This window comes from Lynx rufus, unplaced genomic scaffold, assembly GCF_022079265.1.
Source record: "Lynx rufus isolate CCGP_SWC_20201006 ecotype Redwood Valley unplaced genomic scaffold, mLynRuf1.p SCAF_6, whole genome shotgun sequence".
Classification (NCBI taxonomy): Eukaryota; Metazoa; Chordata; class Mammalia; order Carnivora; family Felidae; genus Lynx; species Lynx rufus.
Genome location: NW_025814878.1, coordinates 94561659 through 94584466, shown reverse-complemented (window position 1 = coordinate 94584466; position 22808 = coordinate 94561659). Strand labels below are relative to the sequence as shown.

The 22808-nt window shown below is 36.6% G+C and overlaps 1 protein-coding gene across 1 annotated transcript in view; it reads left to right on the top strand.

The window, feature by feature from the left end:
* Window positions 1–22808, top strand: part of MLIP (muscular LMNA interacting protein) — a 118102-nt gene that overhangs the window by 40346 nt on the left and 54948 nt on the right. Inside the window, exons 5-8 of the mRNA XM_047103022.1 lie at window positions 1689–1760; window positions 17106–17171; window positions 17255–17338; window positions 17446–17505. Coding sequence (XP_046958978.1) covers window positions 1689–1760; window positions 17106–17171; window positions 17255–17338; window positions 17446–17505 — 282 coding nt within the window. The remainder of the gene's footprint in view (window positions 1–1688; window positions 1761–17105; window positions 17172–17254; window positions 17339–17445; window positions 17506–22808) is intronic.

Genomic DNA, 22808 nt, shown 5'->3' with positions numbered 1-22808 from the left:
TATGTATTACTTGTCTGCTTAGGTATACTTTGAGAGAAAATGTTATCTTCTAGAGGAAGCAAATATATCTTCTAAAGGAGGCAAAAAGGCCTGAGTTCCATACCTGTTTCTGTTCTTTATGGACTGTCTATCTTAGGCAAGTCACTTAGCCACACTATGCCTCCTTTCCCTAATGGTTCTGTAGTTATAGGGCTTCTGTAAAAGTAAATGTAAAATTAATTTGCCTAGTAATAAGTGCCAGCTGTTATTCTGCACAAAGAGATGGCATTTCATTTTCAGTTCTTATCCAAAATATGTCCTATGTAGATTATAGCAGTGCAAGGTCAGTATAGAGACCAGGGCTTGAAGGGCCCTGAGACTTTTTTCCTCCAAGTCTGGCATTTTGATTTTTCTCTACTTCACCCTCTTTATAAGGAAAATGAATGTGCCAGCCTCTTACCTTCCTCACACTATTTTAATGGAAGATTGCTTCAATTATATCTATAAAACTCACAGGTTTTATTTTATTTGACTATCATGTCTTCTTCTGTAGATCCTGTGGTCTGCTTTCCAGGGGACTAAGACAGCTTAGAGCTGCGTGCCAATTTCTAGCTGGGTCTGGGCCCCCTGGGGAAGCTGCCTGAGACAGGGGCTTTTGAAGTGATAGGAGCCTTGAACTTAGTTAAGCGGCTTGGGACCCAGAGCAATATTAAAACTGGGCTTTTGATTATGCATAGTATCCTGATGCATACAACTTCCTCATGCTCTACCCTCTCTCTCAAATACTCCCAAACTATATTACTCTGAGTTTTATTAAAAGCTCAGGATGTTTTAGCATTTGATTCATTAATATAATTGTATTAGAAAGAGCAGGAGATGATGAAGTTTAAAAAGGTGAATTTATGGGGTACCTGAATGGCTCAGTTGGTTGAGCGTCCAACTTCAGCTCAGGTCATGATTTCACGGTTTGTGGGTTCGAGCCCCGCGTTGGGCTCTGTGCTGATGGCTCGGGGCCTGGAGCCTGCTTCGGATTCTGTGTCTCCCTCTCTCTCTGCTCCTTCCCTGCTCACACTGTTTCTCTCTCAAAAATGAAAAAAAGATTAAAAAATTTTTTTAATAAAAAAATAAAAAGGTGAATTTATGATCAGAAGTTTGGCCTTTTAGCTTTTTCATTATGGAATTAAATTGCTGATATTACCTCTATTCACAATATGCTACTTAATAACCACTGATGGTAAATTTTATGTCTTCTGACCCTTGTTTTTATGAATGATGCAAGAGAATGTATCAAGAGTTCAATTAAGTTTGTTGGAAGAATGTTTGTTAATTATGGCACTATAAAAAAGAACCAATTTCCTTTGAGGATCAAGGAAAAAAAGCCCACTCACATTTATAGACTATGAGGGGCACACTGCTCATGAGATATTTATATATAACTTTGCAGAAATGGATGTTTTTAAGTTCTGAAACTGTATAGCACATAATTGCCTATAATCCCTAGGCTGATATTTTACCGTGATGTTTCTTTTTTTCTCATTCTAATAAAATATTAACATGGTAAGCTAATTTGTTTTCTGTCAAAAACAAGTTGTAATAACTGTTTTCTTCATTTGATAACCTGTCATTTAACTTGGTAGCACTAGTCTAAAATTATGTTCTATTCTTCCCTCTTTTCATCTCCACTCTTGCTTTCTGGTTACTCATTCTAGCAATACAAGACCAAGTCAAGCTACAAGGCTTTTGCAGCAATCCCTACAAACACATTGCTTTTGGAACAGAAGGTCAGTGTTGGTTCAAAAGCAGAGGGAATTTTATGTTTCTAGTGTCAGTTTTGTTATATGTTCTAAAAATGTCTGTTTTAAAGTTCTGCTTTTACTAAAATTTGCTCTTAGTTTAGGGTGACATGATGAAAGCATCTTGGTGAATAGAATTTGACACATCATTGCTTTATCACCAGCCGCTAAATATGAGCCTAGAATTTATCACCAGAGGCTAAATATGAGCCCAGAATTGTCCAGTTCATTGTAAACCAGTCATGAAAACCTGATGCAGATTTTGATACATCCCTGTCCTTTGGAATTTTAAGCGATTGTTGTATTTAAGAGCTTCCACCTCTTTTCACATTGATCAAAAGAGTGGAGGTAAAATGGGGTTACATGTGGGCGACTTGGTCAAGACTTGGTCACTGGTAGTGGCTTCCATAGGGTGGAAATGTATTAGCTGAGTATCCAATGTAACAGCTTTGATCCTGGCATGGGCTAAACCTCTTTGTCCATTCTCACCAGCCATTGGTCCTCCTTCCATGAACGGGAGGGAGGATTGAGATCACTTCTAGTGACCCAGCTGCTTTCACATGCCTTTAGGGCATTTTTGCTTTGCTATTAAAAGTCATTAATTATAAAATTACAGGCTCCTGCTTCAGTAGGTAAATTAAATTAAAGCCTCTTGTTTAATAAGCACATTACATATGCTCAAATGAAAGCCACATGGAGGATTATATCAGAATGGAAGTGAAATCAATTACCAAGTGTATGAAATTATTCATTCCATGTTATTTTTATGATATTTATTTAAGCAATTTACCTCTCAGTGCATTAAGCCTATTTTCTTCGGTGTAATTATAGTATTTCAAATACTGTTATTATCATTTGTCAAAATGTTAATGCTTGCCAACCAGGTGGTATTTTGACCACTGATTTATGAATATACTTTCTTGTTATGTCAGTATGATCTGGGAAATAAAATCTTTGCATGATCTCTTGTCTAAAATGTAGTAACTGTTAGTGGGAGATGCTTTGTAGCATATAGGTGGGCATTGGTGGGCAGCACCTCTGCTGTCATATATCTCTGAGAGCTAATTCCCAATTATCCACGTGTGGCCCAGAGTCTATGCTCTATATGTCTGAATGCTTTCAACTAGGGGGTTGAGGAGTTGCTGGGCTGCAGAGAGATCTGCAACATTTTCTCCAGCTTCTCTTCTGAATCTCTACCTTTCTTAGCTCATGAAAAGATGAGATGGGCCTAAAACAGTGACTTTAGGAGGCTCAGGAGGATGCAGGAGGTGATACTTTTGCCAGTTGTCCCTTATCCTATTGTCTTAGGTTGTCACGTTGAGTCATAGCGGCAATATTTTCTCACCGCAGACCCTCTGCCCATTTTAGATGGACAGTTTCTGAAATCTGGTCACAGTGTCTCCCTCCACAGAAATGGGAGAAACTCTCCTCCCAGCAGCTGGCCAGGCAAAGGGAATAGACACCTGTCGGTGTCCCTCCATCATACTTGTCTTACCTACCCTAGCACATTCTCCCGTACCTGTGTGCTACCACTGTATCCATTTTCTGTTTAGAGAAATAACAGTTACTTCTTCTTGGAAGACTTTTGTAAGATAAGGCTGGATATCATTATTGGTTCCAGAATCTCTGTCTACCAGCTCTCTTTTCTTCCAATTAAATGGATTTTAGGGGTTATAACCTATTAGTTGGTCATTAAAAATGAAAAACCATTAGTTTAATTTCCAATTTCATCACAAACCCATTCCATAAATGTGTACTGTGGCATCACTATGTATTGAGCCTGATGCAGTTTCATATAGGAGAGGTTTTGTGTTTTATTTATGTATGTATTTATGTTTAAGGATATTGTCTACATAATTTATTCTTTTTAATGAAACAGAACTGCAATACCATTTTAAAATAGAAGTCTATGTTTCATAATATTTTTCTTCATTTATTTTTAAGTCAAAATTTATTTATTTATTTAATTTTTAAATTTTATAATTTATTGTCAAATTGGCGAATATACAGTGTGTAAAGTGTTCTCCTGGTTTTGGGGGTAGATTCCTGGGGTTCATCACTTACATACAACACCCAGTGCTCATCCTAACAAGTGCCCTCCTCAATGTCCATCACCCGTTTTTCCCTCTCCCCCACCCTCACTCCCCAAAAGACCTACTCTTTTAGGAAGCATATTTTTATTTTTTATTTTTAGCACAACAGAATATAAATGTCATGATGTCTAATTAAAAATAGTGTTTTTCTAGGGAGAATTGAAACACTAGTGTAGAAACACTAGTGTGGGTAATTGTCTTTTGGCTAAGATAAGTTGGTTTTGGACCATAAATACTTGAATTGTTCAAAGGTCATGAAACTTGGCATATGTCTGTTTTTTCTTTAGAGCCTTTGTATAATTTAATTTATTTATTGTTGGCTTTTCCATGACGTGTGTTCCTTAATGAGGAATTTTAATTTGTAAGAATTTTTAAATAACAAAAGTCTTATCTTTATATTTTATCAGCATTTATTTCCATTTTCACTAATATTTCTTGAATGATATTATGGTGCTCCTTTCATGTTCTGTAGCTTTAAGAAAAAAAAAATCTGGGGGTCACCTGGGTGGCTTAGTCGGTTAAGCATCCAGCTTCAGCCTAAGTCATGATCTCCTTTTGAGTTCCAGCTCCACATCCGGTTCTGTGCTGACCGCTCAGAACCTGGAGCCTGTTTGAGAGTCTGTGTCTCCCTTTCTCTCTCTGCCCCTTCCCTACTCACACTCTGTCTCTCTCAAAAATAGACATTAAAAAAATTAAAAAAATAATAAATAAATCTGATAACGTAGGTCTTTTTATCCATCTGTTTATATAATAGAACTCTTTCTATGCAGTTAAAATTAAAGGGACTTATTTCTGAATTGAGTAGGAAAATTAAGACTATACTTAGCAGAAACTCATCTATTTTGGGAAGGATTAACACTTTGGAATATTTTCTGAGATCCCTTTACTATCACACAGAGTACCACAAAAGGAAGGGTGCTGCAGTCCCATTATAGTATTCTGTTAGGATTTACGCGGTGGAATGCCTTAAAGATAGAGCCAATGTATTTAATTCAGTTTAACAATTATTCTCTCCCCTAACCAGATTAAACTCATGGTTGATATTTTATACCACATTTTGTTTCATAGTATATGGTATAATTAATGAGGAATCAGAATCACTTTAAAAAATAATGCTATCTTTTTTTTTTTTTTTAATTTTTTTTTTTTTCAACGTTTATTTATTTTTGGGACAGAGAGAGACAGAGCATGAACGGGGGAGGGGCAGAGAGAGAGGGAGACACAGAATCGGAAACAGGCTCCAGGCTCTGAGCCATCAGCCCAGAGCCCGACGCGGGGCTCGAACTCACGGACCGCGAGATCGTGACCTGGCTGAAGTCGGACGCTTAACCGACTGCGCCACCCAGGCGCCCCTAATGCTATCTTTTTAAAACGCAAGGTTTTCTCCACATTGAAATACAGGCATCCTTTTCAATCAGATATTAAATTCTCATGGAATCACTGGATTGGTTTCAGCTTTAATCACTCCTAGACGAAATCCATAATTTTCAAAAGAGTACATTTTGTTGGCAGCAGACCTGAGGTTTCTGGTATTTCTGTTTTGTAATTTATTGTCTGCATCAAAACTTAAATTTATAGCTTATTCTGTATTCTATAATTTTTCTCCTCGTGAACATTTAGGAAGAAAGCATTTTTAGCTTAACTAAGGCTTTATAAGAAGAGATAAATGTAAGACATATTTTAACGTGTTAGCTTCAGAGTCTCTGGCTTCATCTCCTGCCAATAATCATCTTCTCCAAGACTGAGATAAGGATGAAATACAAGTGATTACAAAGCAGGAACAAAGTAATCAGATCAGCTTACATTTGTGACTGTCCATGAACCTTATTACGATATATTCAACAATATAATAGAGGAAACAACTTTATACATTACTATTTCGTCTTGTTATGTGTACTATTGTTCTGTTCAGAGAGTGTCAAAGGTCTTTCTCTTATTGACTAATTTTTCTTCTTCTCATCTGAGCCTGATAGCAATAGGTAAACAGTTAAAATTAAACTGAAGGACTCATGTTAGTATTCTAATTAATGGCTTTTTATTTTTATTCTGAAAATATATTAAGGAAAGATGAAGAAAGGAGTATTTACACAAAATAAAATAGTATGCATCTTTATTGTTTCACAAGTGATTAATATTTTTCCAGGAAAGCACTTTTTTTTTTTTTTTTTAGAGCAGTTGAAGTTCTCCGTTCCTTTCTGCACAAGTATTCCTCAGGATAAAATCAAGGTTAGAGTTAGGTACAATTTTCCAACAAATAGCATTACTATCTGCCAATTTCAAGACACATTTAATTCATAAACTGTGTGAGTTTGAAAGAAGAATGATAGGGTAGCTCAATTTTATAAATAGCACATATAAATTGTAGGGTTAATTATTTAAATAAAAGTTAAGGTATAAAAATAATTTTATTTTTCCTGGTAGAAGGAAGTTAAAGAGAGCCATTTTGAAGACAATTGTAAAAACTGTGCTATAAAAATGGAAAGGTAAAGATTTGAGATGTCTTGTCAGTTTTCAAATCAATTTATTCTAAATTGCCAGCTTAAATTTTTTAAACATGAGTTGGTAAACTTTAATCTGATTAAGCATACGTCTTTGGGTGAGAATATTTTAAGGTCTCTGAATGTCTCAAAAATTTAACAAAATCTGGTTGCTAGCTTAGCATATGGCCTATACTAGAGAGACATCTCTTACTTGATGGAAAAGTGCCCAGGACCCACAAGTATTCCAGTTGGTTCTCCTCAGGCAGTTGTATACCATGCACATATCTCTTTTAAAGCACTTGCCAAACCATAATTATGCATGTTGGTGGTTTTTTTTCCCCCACTACGAACTATTTGAGAAAATATAGTAGTTTTTTGTTAAATGTCCATTGAATGAATTACTTTGGTTTGCAACTGGGTAGGTCTCTAAAATTTCCAATTTTATTTCATAGGATTATAAGGCAAATTTTTACTCAGAGGATTATAAAAATCAAGGAGCTTAGTATTTGATAACTGAGACAATGATAATTAAAAATCTTTCTTTAGGGTGGAATAAGCTTCATAAATTCTACTTCCATGGAAAAACTATAAAGAACCTTTTTCTATAAGGGAATTGAGTTGATTTTAGATTTGATAACTTTTAACAATTAGAAATACAATCACAATACTTGCCATATTGAATATTCTAGTGAATCTGGCACTCAGCTAAATACTTTACTGTCCTCACAACTCTGTGAAGATTTTGATGTTCAAAGATACCAAGTAAATTCCCCAAAGCAGCAGAGCTCTTAAGTTACTGAATTGGACTTTATGTGATTATCTCCCAGCCTTTCCCTGTTCACCAGGCAACAGTGACAGTGACCAGCTAAAGTGAAATATTGACCAAGAAACGATGATTTTGGATTTCTGTCTACAATACTTTCTTTTATTACTTGCTAAAATATATTTAAATCCTCATCCAATTAGAAACCAAATCTTCTTTGTTTTTTAATGAGGAACAATTAAAGAGACTTGGAAATTACTTAGCTCTGAGACTTGAGTAAGGGAGGTTTACAAACTAGCTCAATCCCTTGAGTTACTGAAAGAGATGAAGCGCATTCCAGTGAAAGAGGTTTGGGCTGGAAACAGGCACACCTTTCTTACATCCTTAATTAAATGAAGGAAAAGTATGAATTCTTCTGCCTCTGAGCCTAGATGAATGGGTTTTTAAAAGGCTGTAATGGTTTGCACAAACTCCCTTCCTTCTGTCTGGTAGGGACAGACAGTCAACCCTTCAAAGATTTTGGGATTATAAAAGCCAAGTAGATTTCCTCAATTGTTGAAGCTTTTACACCACTCATGAAAATAATGTAATGATAAATATCTCTATATCTTTAAAGAAGCTGTGCTTTTAAATATAAATAGAAAGCCCTTTCGTCTTACAGTGTACATTTCCCCTTTTTCTTCAGATCTGAATGCTATTCAGATCTGAATCTCCAACTATATAATCAAAGTGAGATTTATTTTCCTGAGACTATCTCTAATCCTACAAATGGTTTTGTACTAATGATCGAAAATCAAACAAGGCTTTTGTAGTCTTCAGAGGATTTATTTTACCAAATACATAGCTGGTCAGATTAACAAAGTATAGGAGTGCTTAGGTTTAGCATGAATCATTTTGGGGGTGATTAATTTGATCATGACTAAAACAGAGTCACCAGCCCATGAAATCTTTGAAATCCAAACTAATTAGATAGTTTAGGCATCACAAAAAGTTTATGAGCCCTGTTCGATTATTCTCCCTTTAGAAGTAGTTTACTTTCGGGGCGCCTGGGTGGCGCAGTCAGTTAAGCATCCCACTTCAGCCAGGTCACGATCTCGCGCTCCGTGAGTTCGAGCCCCGCGTCAGGCTCTGGGCTGATGGCTCAGAGCCTGGAGCCTGTTTCTGATTCTGTGTCTCCCTCTCTCTCTGCCCCTCCCCCGTTCATGCTCTGTCTCTCTCTGTCCCAAAAATAAATAAACGTTGAAAAAAAAAAAAAAAAGAAGTAGTTTACTTTCTAACTTCATTTAGAGTACAACTGATTCATTCTGTCTTCAGATTTTTAGACCTTAATCCTACTTCCAGAGCGGAGGTTAGACTGATTAGATATCTCTGACTTAAGAGTGCTTAAAGTTCCATCAGAGATCTCCTTTCAGGTGAGAAACACCCATGATAGTTTATTGGCATAAATTCCCATAAGAACTTTGATTTACAGTGCTTGGTCACAGTCCTTGGCTCTTAGTTGTAATGTAGTGCTGAGCTCAGAAACTATTTTCTACCAAAAATGCGATTTACTAGCTCTCATTTTGAAAACAGGGCCCCACGGTTGGTTATTCTGCACAAAATATAATGACTTTTAATGACAATATTACTGATAACTTACATTAGTTAAGAATCTTTAAAAATAGAATTCAAAGCATGTGCCATTTATGTCTCACTTGGTTGTAGTCCAATCTGGCAGAAAATATATGTTTTTAATAAAAATATTTTATTGGAGAATGTTCTGACACAACTTTATTCAAATTAATAAATCTAAAAAAAACCCCATCAATACACTCCTGCTGGCTAAGGTGTCAAAAAGCAATTTATGGTTACAGTTCTTTTTAATGGAGATTTAATATATTTTTATTAAAATATATTTTGTATTGCAGAGAAAAAACCCTACTCTTTGTGGCTGCTAGAAGGAGTGAATCAAGATGATACATTTGACAAATAACTACTCATCAATTTAAAAAAAATCAATTTTAGTAAACTTCTAAGCTATTTAAACTTGAAATAACCTTTCATCCAAATTTTAATGCAGTCTGAGTATTGCTCTATTTCAAAGTTGCAGCATTATTCACCTAATACCAGTTATCTTTCTTGATTTTCCAAGGGCTCTGAGTAGTTTTTTCATTTTTTGAGTAAATTTCAATATTTTAAATAGCCTATTGAAAGTTGTGTTTGCCTACTGTAAGTTCTCACAGAGTAACTAAGATGTTAACCTTATTTGATTTTGGCTGGAAAAATACCTGCTCATTACACTAACACGGATCATATGCTCAGATCTTTAATGGTAACAAATTTAACTGAAATGCAGGAAAAAAACTAATGTATTTGTTATTTAAAATATTCAAATAGTTTAAGCCATTTCTCTAGAGCATGTTGCTGAGTATTAAAATCGTGTTATTTGTATGATTCATTTATTCATTTCATTCCATTCAGTTGTTAGTTTACCCTTTCAATTCATCCTAAAATCTTTATTGATTACATTTCATTGGCTGTAACCTGGGGCTGCAATGATAAATACCATATTTTTCTGACTGTGATGGAGACAAATGGTTGAGCTGGGTATAGATACTGTTGAAAAGTAATTATGCAATTATATGCTTAGAGTATGTCAGAAATGATATGGTGCCTGAGGAGGAAATGACAGACTTTTCCTGGTATGAAGTCCAAAAAATACATCAAAAGAGAATTTGATTAGGATCTTTAGGATGCATAGGAGTTTTCTAAGTGAGCTGGGAGTGAAGGAAGGACAATCCAGGTGGAGTTAGTAACATGAAGTTAGAAGGTGACCACAAGGTCAAAGGACTCCAGTGGTTTTTTGTGATTGAAGGACAGCATGCAAGTGAGGAGTAGGTGGAAGGCATGGCTGGAAAGGGGAGGAAGGGCTAGATCAAGCTTCTCTCCTGAGGAGTTTGTTCTTAGTCCTTGTCCTTAATTTCAGACTTTTTTCTTCTCCATAATTATCATTATAATTAGAAGCCATGTGTGACATGAAGTTTAAAATTAAGACCCCATCTTATGTGCCATCTTGACATATAGTGAAAGAGGGGCCTCAAGTAGCCTAATTGCAAGTTCCCCTCCCACTTTCCACCCACAGATAAGGTCCCCTAACCCTCCTTATCAAGCTGACCAGGTGAAGTTCCTGCTGATTCAGACAAGCCAGTCACAGCCTTCTGCAAACCAGGGGACATGTATGTCACCCTCTTATACTACGAAGCCTGCTTCCCCCTAGTTATATACTTTGTTCCTGAGCACAACCCTCATGTGGCTGAGCGTGCTGTGCAGCATTCCCTTCCCCTGGGCTGTGAGTACATGTGACTAATAAACTGTTGTTGATTCTATCTGCCCAGTGGTAGAGGTCAGGTATTTGGCCATCCCTATAACAGTAAGGTTGGGACCCTTCCTCCTTACTCACTGACAGGGTAAATAGATGATTGTAACGCTGTGTCAGGGAAAAATTAAACTATCTGAACACCAGCTAGGAGTTATCTTTACAAAATTTTCTGTTCCTGCTATTCATTGCTCATGACTAGTAAGTTTAGGGGACAAAGGAGGAAAGTGAAATAGAAATTCTTATGATAAGAAAGAGGAAATCTCACATGTTTCTATTAAGTTATCATAGACAATGTTTTATATTTTGTTATTTAATGCAGAATAGTAAATTTTGCAAAAAAAAAGTTCCAGACAATATTTTGCTTTGTGAGTTATTGAAATAAGAAGATGATAAATTCTTATTTTTAGATGTAACTTTTCTGAATTCTTAGGAGGTATATTCTAGGCCAAAAAGACAACTAGCATGTGGACATGGTTCTTGTTGGTGAAGATTAATAGTTCTGGGTCTGTTATATCACTGGCTCTGTTAGAAGAGGAAAAATTGATTCTGCTGAGCCTTAGATTCCATGGTTCCACAGCTGATGTGACACTTTCTGGTCAGGAAATGGATATATCGACTGATAATGAAAAAGTGAGGAACAGAAGTAAATCTAAAGAAGAGGACAGGGCAGCCTATAATTTTCAGTTGAATACAACATTTTTATGTGGTTCATCCCAAATATAATGCTGAATTCACAAAAATTAGGGGAAATCCTCATGGGTTGAATACCAAAAGCAAGCTGAAATTCAGAATGTTTGGTTATTCTGCCGGTATCATGCTCACTAACTGCAGGGATTGCGTTTTACTATGAACTCAGTGAAGGGAGAGAAAGATTTGGAGCTGAGTGATATGAGGACTGGAATTGCCTCCTTGTCATAAAGCCAGGATCTTTGAAGGGTTACCCTCTAAATTACAAGATGGATAAGAAGAAAATTGCAAAGGGAAATGACAAGTAAATATTCTTATATCATCTGGACTCAGTGTAGGAAAAAGGAATCTTTAACCCCAAGCCTACCCCGAAGTGGGTTTGAGATTTGAACTTACATAATCTCTGCTAATAAGGAAAATTTGTGCTGAAAAATTAAAATTAGTTTATCTCATGATGCTTATAGAAATTGAAGAGTAGCTTGAATTGGACCAACTCTTGTGGATAACAATGATAAACTGTGGGCAAAATACAAAAAATAAAATTGTTCAAAAGTACTGGACCAAGTGATCAGTAGAAACTGCAGTAGAGTCCATGCTTGTAAAGACATAATGGAATTGAATGTTTTTTGAGATTTTATGAGTTTTGCACCTAAGGGAAGCTCTACCATGGAGCAACTAAAACTCAGCAAGAAACCAGCAGACTTACCGAACGAGGAATCAGAGAAGACAACATAAGGTTACACAGGAGCTAAAAAGTGAGGGGAGAAGCCAGGAAAAGAATGAGTCACAGAAAAGAAGCTCCATATGTTGCATATAAACTCTGCCCATACCCGTGGATGACCACTGAGTTACACATGTGCCCGTTAAGCCCAGCTAAGTCGAGGTAAGGATAAATTACCTGAATGGAGATTCTAGCTGCTGCCCACCAGCAGGAAGGCAGAATTTGGAGCCAAATTAACCATCTGCTAAAACTAAGCAACAGTGACAAAAAGACTCTTCAGGGTACCATAATAGAATTTGGAGTCTTTATAACATGTCATTCAAGATAGCTAGGCTACAAACATTTCTAATCTCTGGACATACAAAGGAACAGGATAATGTAAACTATACTCACAGAGAAAGTATAAGTCACAAAGATTGACCCAAAGATCTTCCAGGTGTTGCAGTTAGCTAGCAAGGATTTTAAAGCTATTCTCAAGGGTATAAAGGAAAATATGTTAATAATGAATTATATAGGACTTTCCAAAACTAGAAACTATAAAATATACTCAAATGGAAATTCTAGGATTGAAAGATGAAATATTGATGAGGCAACTGGGTGGCTCAGTTGTTTAAACGTCCAGCTAGCTCTTGGTTTTGGTTCAGGTCACGATCTCACAGTTCGTGAGTTCAAGCCCTGAGTCGGGTTCTGTACTGGCAGTGTGGAGCCTGATTGAGATTCTCTCTCTCTCTCTCTCTCTCTCTCTCTCTCTGCTCCTCTCCTGCTTGCTCTCTCTCTCTCTCTCTCTCAAAATAAATAAATAAACAGAAAAAAAGAAAAAAAGAAAAAGGAAATATTGGAAATAGAAAATTCCCTGGATTGGTTTAAGATAAAACTGGAGAAGCAGATGTGTTGGTGAAACTGAAGATAAATTGCTAGAAATGATCTGATCTGAATAAAAAGGGAACACAATTAAGTAAATGAAAAGAGTTCCAATGACCTGTAGGATGGTATCAAAATGTAATTAGAGTCTCAGAGGGAGATGAGAGAGAGAATGGAGCAGAGAAAATATTTGAATAACTAATAATCAAAATCTCTCCAAATCTAGTAAAAGATATAAATGTATAGTTTTAAGAAGCTCAGATAGTCTCCAAAGTGTTTGATTCAAAGAAAACCATGACTGAGCATATCACAATTCAACTTCTACAAATTAAATATAAAGAGGAGATCTTGGAAGCAATTAGGGGAAAATAATGCATTACATACAGAGGAAGAACAATACGATGATGGCTAACTTCTCCTAAGAAACAGTGGAGGCCAGAAGACAACAGAATGACACCTTTAAATGCTGAGAGAGAAAAAGAAAACTAAATTGTGTAGCCAGGGAAAATTCCTTCAAGAATGAAGACAAAATGAAGACATTTTCAACTAAAAGAAAACTAAGAAAATTTATTAATAAATTTTATAAATTAAATAAATTTTATAAACTTTATAAGTAAAATTTATTAATAAATCATACAGATTTGTATGACAAAGTATGCTGAAGGAAGTTTGCCAAGCTGGAGACAAATAATGTTGAATAGAAACTCAGAACTGCAGGAAGGAATGCAGAGCATGGGAAATAATAAATATGTGGGTAACCACAATTTTCAAAAATTCCTTTGAAATACCTATAACTATTTAAAGCAAAAATTTTAACATGATGATATGTTTGTAGCATAATTAAATGTATTTAAGGCAATTGGAACATAAAAACCAGGGTAGGGGGTGAAGACTACATGTATTCTTGTATAGTATGTGAATTAAATCTAGATTTTGTATTGCTTGGTTTAGACCTTAGGACGAATGGAAAACTTTCCAAGACTAATTTGTAAAAACCAGCCTATAATATTTGTATTAGTTTTAATGTAAGCCATACTCACTGCCACAGTGGACAGACCCTGATATTTCAGTGGCTTAGCACAATCATTGCTTATTTCCTTCCCATGTCACAGTTTGGTAGAGTTCATTTTGGCTCTCTCACATAAGCCTCAGTAATTGAGTGATTCGGGGATGTAACCTGCTTCCATCTTGCATCTTAGTTATCTGAAGGTGAAAAGAGAGAAGCCATATCTGTTTCTAGCCGCCTTGTGCCAGAGGTAAGTAGGTAGATGCAACCTTAACACAGGTTATATATGACTTCTACTCACATTTATTTAGCAAGGATTAGTTACAAGCTCATACCTAAACTCTTGAGACCAAGGAAATGTATTTCTGTGTTCGAAAAAAATCAAAGTACTTGGTGAACACCTAACAGTGTCTGCCACAATGTCCAAATTGGTGGAGGGAAAAATGAGTAAGTAAAAACCCCAAAAATTTAATCAGTTAAAACATTCAAAAATTGAATAAAAATGAAATAGAAAAAGTGAAACAAAAATAAAACAGATATGTTGGAAACATTTAAATGTGTAAATAATTTTTTTTTTTTTTTTTTTTTTTTTTTTTTTTTATTTTTTTTAAATTTTTTTTTTTCAACGTTTATTTATTTTTGGGACAGAGAGAGACAGAGCATGAACGGGGGAGGGGCAGAGAGAGAGGGAGACACAGAATCGGAAGCAGGCTCCAGGCTCTGAGCCATCAGCCCAGAGCCCGACGCGGGGCTCGAACTCGTGGACCGCGAGATCGTGACCTGGCTGAAGTCGGCCGCTTAACCGACTGCGCCACCCAGGCGCCCCAATGTGTAAATAATTGTAATAAAAGAAACGTTAACCTCTTTAATTAAAAAACAATGGAGATGAGACTGAATCAAAAAATGAATTCTAGACATCTGCTTTTTATAAACCACTGATTTTTAATGTTCGAATGCAGGATGTTGAAAATAAAGAGGCAAAAACTGATAAACTAGTAAAATGCTAATTAAAGCATTTGGTTGTATCAGGCAAAATAGATATTAAGACATCAAGCATTACTGGGGAGATAGAGGGTCACTTCGTAATGGTAAATATTTAATTCATGAGGGAAGAATACTTCTAATTATGAATGTAGCTAATAAAATGGCTTCAAACTATGTTGAGCAAAAATTGCTGGTATCACGGAGAAATTAACGGACCCATTATAATTCCCTGAGATTTGATGATGACATCTTCAGTTACTGATAGAATAAGTATGTAGAAAACCCAGTAAAACTAGAGATAATTTGAACAGAACAATGAATAATTTTGATCACACACACACACACACACACACACACACACACACACAGAATCCCACAGACAACCTCTGGAAAATAGATATTTTCTTAAATATAAATGAAATATTTACAAACACTATGTCTTACGCCATAAATCCCAAACTTCACAGCAACTTCCTATTATGAACAAGTTCCTTGGCCATAACATAACTAAATTAGTAGGTAATTCTGAAATTGGAAAAAATCCTCATATTTTTAAAAATTAAAAGGGAAAACTACTTTTAAATAACCCATGAATCTAAGCAATCTTAACAGTAATATTTAAAGATGTATTGAGAATGAATGGCAATGATCACACTACATATTTTAACTTGTGATATGAAACAAAAGGAATACAATGAGGAAAATCAGGATAAACCCAAAAACAATAGAAGGAAGGAAACAGTAAAGATGTGAACAGATATTACTGAAATGGGATATGAGTATGCCAAAGAAATTCAAGGCTAAAACTTAGTCTAAGAGAGTAGGAATTGATCATTCTCTGGAGAAATTGATTTTTTTTAAAAGTAGGTAGATGCAAATAAATATGAGAAATGATAAAGGTGTGGGGCCAAGATGGTGACCTAGGAGACTTCTGAACTTCCCTCCTCCCACAGACACACCCAATATACAGCTAGCTATACATGGAGCACTTTCTCTGAGAGAAGTCCAGCGATTCTGTGAGTGACTCCAACATACTGGATGAATGACACTATCAAAAACAGGTAAAAATAAATAAATAAAGAAAGAAGGCTGAAACACACTCTCCTTAAAAACTCTAATCCTGGCATAGCTCCATGCAATTGGGAGAGAACCCCCACCTCCCCACTGTGGCATGAAGGGTTTAGAACACATATCTAACACCCCTACTTTTAAGACTCTCGCCCAAGGGAGTGAGTGACTTATTAGATTAGGAAGGAGTTTCTGAAAGGAAACACCAACCACAAAGGAAAATGATGAAAACTTGACCACACTGCAATGAGAACTTACATGTGTTGACAAAAGACATCATGACAATCATGAAAAGGGGAGCCAAGACTTTGAAGATGTTTCCATGATATCTAATTGACAAATATTTTGCAGATTATATCACATTTTCCAACAAATGAATAAAAATCAGATCACCCAACAGAACAATGAGCAAATATATAAAAGAAAACATGAATAACCAGTAAATATATATGGCCTCTAATATTTTGTAATGCTTTACTTCTCATTCTCAATGGAGTAGGTACACTATACAGAGGGCCATCTTATTTTCTCCATTTATATATCTGAAGTACATCACAATAAATAAAAAAGTATGTTTCAAAAGAGGTTTGAGTGTCATTTGAGTCCAAATCTGGTGAATAAGGTAACCAAGACTTTTTGGATATAAATGATTAAAAATGAGGCAGGTTTGGGGCATCTGGGTGACTCAGTCGGTTGAGCATCCAACTTCAGCTCAGGTCATGATCTCACAGTTTGTGAGTTCAAGTCCCGCGTCGGGCTCTGTGCTGACAGCTCAGAGCCTGGAGCCTCCTTTGGATCCTGTGTCTCCCTCTCTCTCTGCTCCTCCCCTGCTCATGCTCTGTCTTCCTTTCAAAAATAAACATTTAAAATTTTTTAGAAATGAGGCAGGTTTTTTTTTCTTGTGTGTGCATGTTTTTTGTAAACTGGCTCTGAAGCATTTCCTCACAGTTTTTATAACATAATAAGAAACGGCTACATCATTGTTTCTGTGTGTGGCTTCCCAAAGTGACTTCTTTGAAGGGGACAGGCTCATTTGGATATACAAGATGTCCAAGTTCAAGTTTGTATGTTTAAAATCTCAGCCACCTTTCTTTATTTCAGAAACTTATATTGGAGATATTAATTACGTTGGAGAAACTAGACAAATATGGAAAATGCTTCCATGCCAAATAATAGCTCATCAAATGATTCAAACATATTTTTTTTCTTTTTTGAGATGTTGAGAACTACAGGGCTTTCTTTGAAGATACTTTTCTACTACTTCTGTATTTGACTAAAAGCCTCACATGAGAACTATTTCATTTATCACTAGGCACTCGATGAGCCAGCCAAGACTGAAAGTGTCTTCAAGGACAACACATTAGACCCGCCTCTGGAGGTAATGACTTCAGACTACCCATGCTTTTGAAACAAAGATCCCGAAACTCATTGCTAACTCAGTACTGGTTTCAATTCTTCCAGTTTTGTTTCCCTGCACAGCTCAGACAGCAAACTGAAGAGCTCTGTGCTACCATTGATAAGGTCTTACAGGATTCCTTGTCTATGGTAATGCCTTAGACTAGAATGTGCAATTCAAACATTTGCTTTGCTTCTCTTCATTTTCCTCTTTTTGAGTAAGCTGTATCATAGGCTTGTCCTTTTTTTTTTTCCAGAATTCTTCTGATTCTCCTTCAAGTTCCTCACAGACATTGTTGGTTTCTGACACAATGAAAGTATGTATATATTTAATATAATTTACTGAAACTTAAGAGTTAGCAGATCAGTAGTTTTAAACTGCAGGTTGAGGCTCCATAGTGAATTGGGAAGTTAATTTAGTTGAATATCAACCAGCGTTTTAAAAAAAGAACAGTAAGAATGTAAAATACCAGACTCTGTTCCAAGTAGTGAGTGGGTATTATTTACATATGTTTCAATTTGTTTAGTGTACGTATAGAAGTATGTGTGTACAGGGTTGCAAAGTAAATTTATTTCTAACTATGGCTTAAGTTCAAGACAGTTTGAAAGTCAAAGTATTAGACTATGTCCTTTTTGCTGGCATTTTAGAAAGCATCTTAAGAACAGCATATAGAATTTGTGGCTTATTCTTATCTCATACCATATTTTCAGTAGTTAGTAATTGATTATCACTTAGAATTACAGAAGTGGAAAAGGAAGTAGTCTGAAGTTACATCAGGCTAAGAACTTTTGACACAGTTGTTATTCCTGGAATTTTTTTTCTTTTTGTTGACTAAGTTTATTCATTGTTCTTTGACTCAGAGGGACAGAAACCTGGATGCTTTAGATGGTTAGGATACTACTAAGTCATTAATTGTTGTAATTGAGTATTTAATTATTTCCTTCTTGTAATGTAGCCATTTTCAATTGTTGGAATAAAAGACTACATTTCCCCAAATTACTATTTTCTGGATGCTTAATACAGATCTACTCATCAAATTTTCAAAATGGCTGTGTTTTTTTTTTTTTCTTTATAATTGTCAGGATTTTTTTCTTTTTTGTCAGCCCTATTTTTACTCTTGGAATTAGTATTAATGCTTTTTTCATGTTCCTCTTAAAACTTGTACATTGTGTATACAAAGCAGGTTTTATTTCTTAAAAAAAACTAATGAAGGAGGGGCAGAGAGAGAGGGAGACACAGAATATGAAGCAGGCTCTAGGCGCTAAGCTGTCAGCACAGAGCCTGATGCAGGGCTTGAACCCATGGACCGCGAGATCATGACCTGAGCCAAAGTTGGACACTCAACCGACTGAGCCACCCAGGCACCCCCAAAACAGGTTTTAAATGTACAGAATTGCTGGGGTGCCTGGGTGGCTCAGTCAGTTAAGCATCTGACTTGGTTTTGGCTCAGGTAATGATCTCACAGTTCATGAGTTCAAGCCCCGTGTCTGGCTCTGTGCTGACAGCATGAAGCCTGTTGGGGTTCTCCCTCTCCCTCTCTCTCTCTGCCCCTTCCCTGCTTGTGCTCTCTCTCTCTCAAAATAAATAAATAAACTTAAAAAAATAAATATACAGAATTGCTTATAACTAAAAGAGTAATTTTAATTAGAGTATCATAGACAATTATCCATTAATAATGACTTAGAAACTCAGTAACCAATAATCATCAATATTAAGAAATTATATTTTAGTGGGGAGTACCTACAAATGGAGAATTGTGGTTTTGTATTTATCTATTTCATTGTGTATTCTTTAAATCATTTAATCTAAAAATATGAAACATTGATTTGCCAGAGACTATATAAATTTTAAAATGTATTTTTTATTCCATTTGTTAGACATATAAAAAGTACATTAGGGGCACCTGGGTGGCTCAGTTGGTTAAGCATCTGACTCTGGATTTCAACTCAGGTGATGATCTCATGGTTCATGAGTTTGAGCCCTGCATCAGGCTCTGCACTGACAGCACTGAATGTGCACTGATTCTCTGCCTCCCTTTGTCTCTGCCCCTCCCCTGCATGTGCTCCCTCTCTCTCTCTCTCTCTCTCCAAAATAAACATTTTTTTAAAAAAGGAAAAAAGTATTTTATATTATATTTTATAATAAAAATAAGACTTAAGTGGTAATATGTGAATAATAATATATATTATTGATTTATTTAACAAACATTTAATGCTCATGGTATTAAAAATAATTATTCTAGGTAACTAAATTTAAGATAACTATTTCATTCTAACAAGTATTTATTAAGTGCCTTCTGTGGCCTGGTGCCGTGAGGCATTGGGGAGATAATGGCGAGCAAGACAAAGTAACCTAAGGGGAACCTAAGGGGGATACTTTGGCTATAGTGATCAGAAAGTGGACTTCAAGCTGACAGCAAAAATGAAAGCATCCTCCATAGAAAGATCAGGGAGATTAGCCCTCAAGCAGAGGTGTAAAGCATGTGCACATTTCCTGAGACAGGAAGGAACTTCGTGTGCATGAAGGTGAAGGCCAGCATGGCTTCAGTATAGTGAGCCAGGGATGAAGTGTGTCGGATGAGAAGGGTGGGCGAGGGATAGTGATAGTTAACGCACACCTTGGAGATATTGCTGGTTCAACTCTGGACCACTGCGATAAAGGGAATATTACAGTAAAGTGAATCAAATCAATTTTTTAGTTCCCCAATGCATACAAAATTTATGTTCGTACTATACCATAGTCTGCTAAGCGTGCAAGAACATTATGTCTAAAAAACAATGTACCTATCTTAATTAAGAATACTTTATTGCTAAAAATGCTAACCATCCTTAGAACTTTCAGCGTGTCATAATCTTTTTGTGGGTAAAGGGTCTCGCCTTGATGTTCATGGTGGCTGACTGATCAGAGTGGTGGTTGCTGAAGGCTGGGGCGGCTGTGGCAATTTCTCAAAATAGGACAACAATGAAGTTTGCTGCATCAACAGACTCTTGCTTTCACGAATGATTTCTCTGTAGCGTGTGATGCCGTTTGATAGCATTTTACCCACGGTAGAATTTCTTTCAAAATGAGAGTCAGTCCTCTCAAATCCTGCCACAGCTTTATCAACTAAGTGTAGGTCACACTCTAAATCCTTTGTTGTCATTTCAACAGTCTTCCCGGCATCTTCACCAGGAGTAGATTCCATCTCAAGAAACCACTTTCCGTGCTCATCCATAAGAAGCAGCTCTTCATCTGTTCAAGTTTGATCATAAGATTGCAGCAATTCAGGCACATCTTCAGGCTCCACTTTTAATGCTCATTCTCTTGCTATTTGTACCATGTCTGCAGTCACTTCTTTTTGCTGGTGGAGGATCTTGCTTTGATGTTGATGGCTACTGACTGATCAGGTTGGTGGATGCTGAAGGCTTTGGTGGCTGTGGCAATTTATTAATGTAAAATGATAGTGAGTTGGGGTGTCTGGGTGGCTCAGTCAGTTAAGCATCTGACTTCTGATATCGGCTCAGGTCATGATCTCGTTGTTCATGAGATTGAGCCCCGTGTCAGGCTCTGGGCTGAGCATAGATAGAGCCTGCTTGGGATTCTCTCTCTCCTCTCTCTCTGCTCCTCCCCACCAGCACTCTTCCTCTCTCTCTCAAAATAAATTTAAAAAATAACCATTTAAAGTAAAATAAAATAAAATAAATTAATAGTGAAGTGTGGCACATCCATTAAGTCTATGTTTCAGGAATGATTTCTCTGTGGCATGTGATGTTGTTTGACAGCATTGTCCCCATAGTGGAAATATTTTAACATTGGAGTCAATCCTGTCAAGCCCTGCTACTGCTTTATCAACTAAGTTTAGGTCCTATTCTAATTCCTTAATTCTCGTTTCAACAATGTTCCTGGCATCTTCACCAGTAGTAGATTCCATTTCAAGAAACTGCTTTCTTTGCTCATCCATAGGAAGTAACTCCTTATCCACTCAGGTTTCATCATGAGCTGGCAGCATTTCAGTCACATCTTCAGGCTCAACTTCTAATTCTAGTTCTCTTGCTGTTTCTACCACATCTGCACTTACTTCCTCCACGGAAGTCTTGAACCCCTCAAAGTCATCTATGAGGGTTAGAATCCACTTCTTCCAAACTCTTGTGAATGTTGATAGTCTTGTCTCTTCCCATGAGTCACGGATATTCTTAAAGATACCAAGAATGGTGAATCCTTTCCGGAAAATTTTCTTTTCCCCCCGCTTAAAAAAAAAAAAAACTGCAACAGAGGTGATACATATTATTACATTAATCTTGGGTTACAACATCATGATTTGACAATTCTAGATATTATGCTCTGTGACCACGAGAGTAGCTACCATCTGTCATCATACAGTGCTGTTATGGTACCACTGACTGTATTTCCTGTGCTGTATCTTTTCTTCCAGTGATTTATTCATTCTATAACTGGAAGCCTGTATCTCCCACGCCCCTTAACCCATTCTGCCCTTCCCTCTTCCCCCTCTCCTCTGGCAACCATCCGTTTGTTCTCTGTATTTAAAAGTCTTTTACTGCTTTTGTTTGTTTGTTCATTTGTTTTTTAAATTCCACATATGAATGAAATCATATGGTATTTGTCTTTGTCTCATTTATTTCACTTAGCATAATACCCTCTAGGTCCATCCATATTGTTACAAATGACATAAGACTTCAAAGTCAACATTACTCCTTGATCCATGACCTAAAGAATGGATGTTATATTAGCAGTCATGACAACAGCATTCATCTTGTTGAACATCTTCATCAAAGCTCTTGGGTGACCAAGTACTTTGTCAATGAGTAGTGATATTTTGAAAGGAATCTTTCTTCCTAAGCAGTGGGTCTCAATAGTGGGCTTAAAATGTGCAGCAAGTCATGTTATAAACAGATGTGCTATCATCCAGGCCTTGTTGTTCTGTTTATAGAGCACAGCCAAAGTAAATTGAGCCTAATTTACTTCTCAAGAATTATTCCTAGAATTTTCAGAATCATCCATGAGCATAGTCTTCAGTTTAAAATCACCAGCTGCATTGGCCCCTAACAGAAGAGTCGGACTGTCCTTGGAAGCTTTGAAGGCAGACACTGACTTCTCCTCTCCAACTATGAAAGTCCTAACTGGCACCTTCTTCCAATAGAAGCTGTTTTATCTGCACTGAAAATCTGTGATTTGGTATGGCCACTATCATTAATTAACTCGGCTGGAGCCTCTGCATGACCCACAGCTTCTATATCAGCACCTGCTGCTTCACCTGGCACTTTAGTGTTATGGAGCTGGCTTCTTTCCTTATATGTCATGAACCAACCTCTGCTGGCTTCCAACTTTTCTTCTGCAGTTTCCTCACCTCTCTCAGCCTTCACAGAATTGAAGAGAGATAGGGCCTTGCTCTGGATTGGGCTATGATTTAAGGGAATGTGAATGGCTGGTTTGATCTCAAACTCTTTCTCCACATCAGCAATAAGGCTGTTTCTCTTTCTTATCCCTCATGTGTTCACTGGAGCAGCACTTTTAACTTCCTTCAAGAACTTTTCCTTTGCAGTCACACCTTGGCTGTTTGGCACAAGGGGTCTAGCTTTTGTCCTATCCTGGCTTTTGACATGCCTTCCTCACTAAACTTAA